The 7,557-nt window shown below is 48.0% G+C and overlaps 1 protein-coding gene across 3 annotated transcripts; it reads left to right on the top strand.

Annotated features, from left to right (window-relative positions):
* Positions 1–756: 756 nt before the first annotated feature.
* On the top strand, positions 757–7,322 carry LOC309567657 (transmembrane protein 11, mitochondrial-like). 3 transcript variants are annotated; one of them, XM_082273077.1, is made up of 2 exons: positions 757–926; positions 6,767–7,322. In XM_082273077.1, the coding sequence occupies exons 1-2, from the start codon at positions 880–882 to the stop codon at positions 7,284–7,286; spliced, it is 567 nt and encodes a 188-aa protein (XP_082129203.1). In that variant the 5' UTR covers positions 757–879; the 3' UTR covers positions 7,287–7,322. The 3 variants fall into 3 exon arrangements, with proteins under 3 accessions (XP_082129203.1, XP_082129204.1, XP_082129205.1); XM_082273078.1 differs by having other exon boundaries at positions 775–937; XM_082273079.1 differs by lacking the exon at positions 757–926 and adding an exon at positions 1,043–1,240.
* Positions 7,323–7,557: the final 235 nt, after the last annotated feature.

Below are 7,557 nucleotides of genomic sequence, written 5' to 3'. Positions count from 1 at the left end.
CTGTGGGTGTCTGGCTGGCTGGTACAGTGTCTGTGGCTGGCAGGTACAGAGCCTGCCTGTGGCTGGCTGGTACAGGGCCTGTGGGTGGCTGGCTCGCTGGTACAGTTTCTGTGGCTGGCAGGTACAGGGCCTGTGGATGTGGGTGGCTGGCTGGCACCAGGCTGCTGTGGGTGGGTGGGTGTATGGCTGTGATACACTCCCGTGAGACTAGTTCTGACTCCAGACGAGGCTGTCCAACGCGAGGGAGGCGACCTAAGAAGGCAGAATGATGTCACAAAAATATCGGCAATATCGGCCAGTTTCGGGGCTGATACCGATATATCGGCTGCTGATAATCGGTCTATCCCTAGTTCTAATCTACCTCAAACTCCATCCAAAAATTAAAAAAAAAAGTTTCGCTCTTAGCTACATTAAATATTTTACATGCAACAGTGGGTCCAACATTGCTGAGGGACAACAAGTCGCATCCATCCAAATTTGCATCAACGTTGCATTCCAGTCATGCAACTTTAGAGTCCTACAAGAATGAATGACGCCAAAGCGTGTAACCCAGCTTCACACCCTCTCAGCACAGAGCTCTACACAGCCTTACTGAATAGAATGGGATTCACATTGCTGAGGGTTGTCACTCGTAGGATTATAGGAAGGATTATATTACAGCCATCTCCCGCCATCAGTGTGAGAGGAGATGAACAAGCCCCACCATGGCTGCTAATGAGGAGTGTATTTGGCGCCCCCCAGCGGAGAGCGGCGGCAGGGCAGTGTCTCTGACAAGATGGACGCCCGGGCTCTGCAGTGAGGACAGACTCTGATAATGGAGGACACCCCCGGGCCGGCTCTGGTTACACTTCGCTTCCTTAGTGACGCAGGCGCCTGGAGATGGCGTTCGTGCAGCTTGGAGCACGGCTAAAATGGCGGCGCTGGAGGTAGCGGAGAGGTCAGAGGTTATAGCTAATGACATGGTGTGATGGGGGGTGCAAGGTGTGGGTGGAGGAGGGGCTGTGACCTCTGTAGGTGTTAGTGCGGACATGTGGCGGGGTCAGGAGAAGGAGGAGGTCCAGGCTGTCCTCTCCTCTCACCTCCCCGCTCTCCTGTGCTCGGCTTCCCCCTCACATGTCCTTGGGATGAGGTGACCGGTCACATGAAGTGCAGAGGATGGATATAGTGATCTGTGCACAGCTCTCCTCATCTGTTCACCATCTCTGTGTACCGACTCCCCAGTCTTCTGCCCAATTGTGTGGTAAGACAGCACTTTTCTGAGTTCAGACACCCTGTATTGTCTGTGGGCTCACTGCCAACTTCAACGCTGCTCTTGCATTATTCACAGTACACTGCGCTGTGCGGTTGACCCCACCAGTAGGTTTGCGGTACGTGGTAATCCCACCGGAAGGTTGTGGTAAGCTGTTACCACCATCATTAGGGATACTCCCACCGGCAGTTTGCATCGCGCCGTCGTCCCCACCGGCAGTTTGCGTCGCGCGATTCACCCCACAGACAGGTTGCGGCACACTTACCACCACCATTAGGGATTCTCCATTGGTAGGTTGTGGCGCACGTTACTCTTACTGGTAGGTGGCGGGCGGTACTCCCACCAGTAGGTTGTGGTGAAGGGTACCCCCCACTGGCAGGCTTTGGCATGGGGTACTCCCACGGGCAGGTTGCATTGCGCCGTTGTCCCCACCGGCAGGTTGCGTCACGCGGTTCACCCCACAGACAGGTTGCGGCACACTTACCACCACCATTAGGGATTCTCCATCGGTAGGTTGTGGCACATGGTACTCCCACTGGTAGGTTGTGGCGCACGTTACTCTTACTGGTAGGTGGCGGGCGGTACCCCCACCAGTAGGTTGTGGTGAAGGGTACCCCCCACTGGCAGGCTGTGGCATGGGGTACTGCCATGGGCAAGTTGCGTTGCGCGGTTGCCCCCATCGGCAGTTTACGGCACGTGGTACCACCATCACTAGGGATACCTCCCACTGGTAGGTTGCGGCACACTGTTACCACGACCGTTAGGGATACTCCCTCCAGTAGGTTGTGGTGCACGTTACCCCTACTGGTAGGTGGCGGGCGGTGCCCCCACCAGTAGGTTGTGGTGAGGGGTACCCCCACTGGCAGGCTGTGGCATGGGGTACTCCCACGGGCAGGTTGCATCGCGCTGTTGCCCCCACAGACTGGTAGCGGCGCGTGGTACCACGATCGTTAGGGATACCTCCCACTGGTAGGTTGTGGCACGTGGTACTCCCACTGGTTGGTTGCCGCACACTGTTACCACCACCATTAGGGATAGTACCACCAGTAGGTTGTGGCGCACGTTACCCCTACTGGTAGGTGGCAGACAGTAGGCCCACCAGTAAGATGTGGTGAGGGGTACCCCCAATGGCAGGCTGTGGCATGGGGTACTCCCAACGGGCAGATTGCGTCGCGCGGTTTCCCCCATTGGCAGGTTACGGCGCGTGGTACCACCATCGTTAGGGATACCTCCCACTGGTAGGTTGTGGCACGTGGTACTCCCACTGGTTGGTTGCGGCACACTGTTATCACCACCATTAGGGATACTCCCACCTGTAGGTTGTGGTGAGGGGTATCCCCACTTGCAGGCTGTGGCACGCGGTATTCCTACTGGTGATGCAAGAAATAGATAATGAAACTCAGGGAATGGATTTTCTTTGACTCAGGCTTTGCAGGAAACAAGCTTTTTATTCTTTCGCTAGCGAAGGGACCCGGCCCTGCTCGGCTCATGCCCGCTTCACAAGTCCCCAAAATAGGCATGTACATCACTTATATATCCACAGTTACGTCACAAGTGCATATACAAAAGTACAAAAATTAAACTTCTCTTTCAGCTAAGCAAGACATACATCTCTCTTTCTGCATCTCTTTTCCTGTAAATTGCTATTTCAGACCTGCAATTTTGTCTTGCATGTCTGCATTCATTACTAAAAGAGGAAGTTAGAGGGGGCCAAGAGTGCACAGCTCCTCTGGCTTCTGTAGTCTTACAAGGTTGTCAGAACAACCATCCGCCATGTTAGAAGGCTTTTCAGCTGATGCCACACTGGTAGGTTGTGGCGCGCGGGTACCCCCACCGTTAGGTTGTGGCATGAGGTACCACCACCAGTAGTCTATGGCACATCACCCAGACATTTATCACACAGATTATAGACACCAGTTACCTCTGCATCAGAGTTCCAATAGTGTGTTTGCGATCTATGTGTGTGTATTCCTTCCTGTACACACAGCTGAGACAGGTATGTGATATCTGAAGGTGACACAGATTTTTCACTCTGTAGGGCAGGGATCCTCAAACTACGGCCCTCCAGCTGTTGCAGAACTACACATCCCATGAGGCATTGTAAAACTCTGACATTCAATGACATGACTAGGCATGATGGGAATTGTAGTTCCTGAACAACTGGAGGGTCATATTTTGAAGACCCCTGCTTTAGGGTGTTCATTTGACTTTCTATCTTTTTTTTTTTTTTCTTTTTTTTTGAGAAAAGGTGAACTTACACTTTCAGTAAAGTTTGGGGAATAAAGCCAGCTGTGTGGTGCGTCTTTTATGATCTATGATCTCTGCTCCCTTCACAGCACATACCAGCGGCCGCAGTATGACAAGCCCTAAGCAGTGGTCAGGGTCAGGTTTCATTGAGTCACAGTGTGACTTTAGAGCAGCCAATGTAACCATGTAAGTAAATCTGTTTTACTGCTCTTGTTTAACATTGCTGTTTGACAGGAGTGATAAAGTATTCACACCTATGCTGTACACTGCAACATGATATAGTACCGGTGTTTTTTTATTGCTGTATATTTGCATTGGGGTGCCAATAATTAGCAATGCACATATACCTGTGTGTTACTTGAGATTGGTTTACTAAAGGCAAATATACTGTGCAGTTGCTCTAGATCTGAGGGGGAAGCTCTGCTGGTTTCTATCATCAAATCATGTACAAGCAAAAATGCTCCCTTCAGATCTAGAGCAACTGTACTTGCAGTGCACTGGAAGTGCTCCTGCGTGTACACGCGCAGTGCACAGACTATTTAACTTTAGTAAATCAACCCCATTTTACCACAATGCACACGTGTAAATGCAGCCTATATGTATAAACCAAGGCAGCTTCAGATTAACTGCTTGTGGACCGCCCCATGCACATATACTGCGGCAGGGCGGCTGTGTGCCAGATCTTGTACTTAGTACATGATCTGACACTTCCAGGTCTGGGCCGTGCGCACGCCACTGGCGGTCTGCTAACACTGCGATTGCACACAGTGGGAGCCAATCAGTGGGTCCGGCGTTCGGGAGAAGGCAGACTGCTTTTCTGTAAGAGGGGAATGTACTTATCCGGTTTTTCTGCTAAGCAGGAACATAGATCTTTACTTTTCCCCTAGTCAAAGCACCTCCCCAACAGTTAGTAAGCACTCCCCAGGAACACATTTAACCCTTTGCTCGTTACTGATATGAACTCCTTCCTTGCCAGTGTCATTAGTACAGGGACAGTGCATATTTTTTTTTTTAGCACCGATCACTGTATTGGTGTCACTGATCCCCAAAAGGTGTCATTTAGGTGTCCGATTTGTCAGCCACAATATCCCAGTCCTGCTATAAGGCATTGATTACCGCCATTACTAGTAAAAAAAAAAAAAAAAAATCCCATAGTTTGTAGATGCTATAACTTTTAGATGGATTTAAAAAAAATCTAACAGAAAATTGTACAAGAAGATTAAACATGTATGGCCAGCCTTATAGACCCCAGATCTCGCTGTAAAGAGGACCTGTCATGTCCTATTCTTATTCCAAGGGATGTTTACATTCCTTGTAATAGGATTAAGGCTACATTCACACCTGAGCGTAGCGTTTTCGCGTGGTTTTTTTTACCGCAATTTTTTACCGCGACTTTTGTGCAGGCGTTTTTAGATTGAATAGAAACCAATAGAAAACGCCTGTAATCTGCCCAAAAAGAAGCTCATGTACTTTTTTGAGCGTTGGGCGTTTTGCTTCAGGCGTCAAAACGCTCAGATGTGAACAGGGGCCATTGAAATGAATAGGATTTGTCTTGTTGGGCGTTTTGAGAGCTGATCCTAGAGCAGAAAAACTCCCCAAAAACGCCCCAAAACGCCTACATGTGAACGGAGCCTAAAATGAAAGTGTCAAAATAGAAAAAACAAAAATAAACAAAAAAAAGTAAAGCGCCCCCCCCCGTCCCCGCGTGTTTGCTCGCAGAAGGGAACGCATACGTAGGTCATGCCCACGTATGTAAACGGCGGTCACACCATACATGTGAGGTATCGCCGCGAATGTTAGAGCGAGAGCAATAATTATAGTGCTAGAACTCCTCTACAACTCTAAACAGGTAACCTGTAAAAAAAAAATGTAAGTGTCGTTTATGGGGATTTGTAAGTATCAAAGTTTAGCGCCATTCCACAAGTGTGCCCAATTTTTAAGCCTGACATGTTGGGTATCTATTTATTCTGGGGAACATCATCTTTCACATTATGACAACAAATTGGGCTAACTGTAGTGTTTTGTAATTTTTGAATGCATGAAACAGTTTTTTTGAGAAATTTCTGCGCAATACCGTGCGATATAAAAAGTTGCAACGACCACCATTTTATTCCCTAGGGTCTCTTTTAAAAAAACACAGGGGTTCTGGGTAATTTTCTAGCAAAAGAATGATGATTTTTACTTGTAGGGGAGAAGTGTCAGAATTGGCCTAGGTGGCAAGTAGTTAAAGAAAAGACTACAGTCAAACATGGTGGAGGTTTACTGATGTTTTGGGGTTGCTTTGCTGCTTCAGGCACTGGATGTCTTAACGGTGTGCATGGCATTATGAAATCTGAAGATTACCAAAGAATTCTGTGGTGTAATGTAGGGCCCAGTGTCCGAAAGTTGGGTCTCTGTCAGAGGTCATGGATCTTAAAGCAGGACAATGACCCAAAGTACACGTCAAAAAGCACCCAGAAATGGTTTGAGACAAAGCACTGGAGAGTACTGAACTTGCCAGCAATGAGTCCAGATCTAAATATCATAGAGCACCTGTGGGGAGATCTCAAAACAATAGTTGGGGAAAAGGAACCCTTCCAAGCTGAGAGACCTGGAACAGTTGGCAAAATTCCAGTAGAGAGGTGGAAGAAACTCATTGATGGTTACAGGGAGCGATTGATTTCAGTTATTTTTTCTAAGGGGTATGCTACCAAATATTAGATTGAGGGTGCCAATAATTTTGTCCCGTCCCGTTTTGGAGTTTTGCATGGAATGTGTCAGATTTGGTTTTTTGTTTTTCCACTTTGTGTCATACCAAACAAAACAAAAGAAATAAACATTTAGCGCCCATTCAGACTGGCACGACACAACTTTGTGGGGCGACCTGTGAAGTTGGGTGCACGCTGTGCACCGCGACCTCGGCGCGACTTGCACGGACTTCATATAATTGAAGTCAATGCAAGTTGCCTCCAGGTCGCCCCAAAGTAGTACAGGACCCTTTTTCTAAGTCGGAGCAACTTGTGTCGCTCCTATTAGAACGGGTCCTGTACTATTCAATGGCGAGCGACCAACCGCGACTTGTCAGGCGACCAAGTCGCGCTAGTGTGAATGGACCCGAAGCCCATTTGTAATTGCAACAATTTTCTGGACGAAGTGGTGCATTATCTGACAGAAATGCAGGGGTGCCAATATTTTGACTGTATGTGTTGTGTTGCTGTTTTATGACATAACAATAAAACGATTTTTCCAAAAAACAAAACAAACTTGTATTTGCTTGCTTTTGTTTTGCAGGATTGATACGCCACATATGGATTACTATGTAATTCATGAAGTTTATGACGGTGACTTCTCCCAAGAACAGTTTGAAGCAGAATTAGATGCTGCGCTGGAACGCCAATATCAATATATTGTGATTGAACCAGCACGCCTGGGAGATGAGACTGCCCGCTGGATTTCAGTGGGCAATTGTCTACACAGAACTTCAGTTGTAACAGGAATTGTTTGTCTTTTGACACCTCTTGGCCTTCCTAGCTCCTCCGCTCATTATTTAGGACTACCAGCCGGAGCCTTAAGTGTGGCATGTGCTGCCCTTTATGGTGTCTCCTGGCAGTCTGATCCATGTTGCCATTACCAGGTGGATCTGAGTGGGCAAGAGCTTGCACTGCTCCCTCCAGGGACTCTAAGGACTTCTTCTCCTGTAGTATTGGTCCGGAAAGAGGACACACAACGCAAAAGACTTCACAATTTTATTGCACTGACTGCCCTAGTATACTGTGCTCAAAAGGTTTTTGAAATGTGTACAGACTGGTAGGATAAATGTTCTTACAGTAAAGATACTGACAAATTATTTGGCCTTCGCCTTTATATCATGGGTCTGCATCTGTAAGAATATCAAGTTTTATGTGTGAGAAGGTTCTGCAACCCCTAGTGCTTTGTTGTGATATTGCAGGACATTCTCTGGCAACTACTGTGTCTTAAAGGATCAATTCACCTTTGAAACATGTTGCATGTTCCGCCCGTTGTTAGGGTGGAACATGTAACATATTCCAGCATCTGCAACTCCCATACCCCCCCCCCCCCCC

This window comes from Pelophylax lessonae (genome assembly GCF_965119305.1).
Source record: "Pelophylax lessonae genome assembly, chromosome: 12".
Lineage (NCBI taxonomy): Eukaryota > Metazoa > Chordata > Amphibia > Anura > Ranidae > Pelophylax > Pelophylax lessonae.
This window is presented reverse-complemented; position numbering and strand designations above follow the sequence as displayed.

Bases quoted from the DNA above. Each gene is read 5' to 3' on its own strand.
- LOC309567657 (XM_082273077.1), top strand. From the start codon at position 880: ATGGCGTTCGTGCAGCTTGGAGCACGGCTAAAATGGCGGCGCTGGAG. The intron at 927-6,766 runs GTAGCGGAGAGG...TTTGTTTTGCAG, and splicing joins CTAAAATGGCGGCGCTGGAG to GATTGATACGCCACATATGG.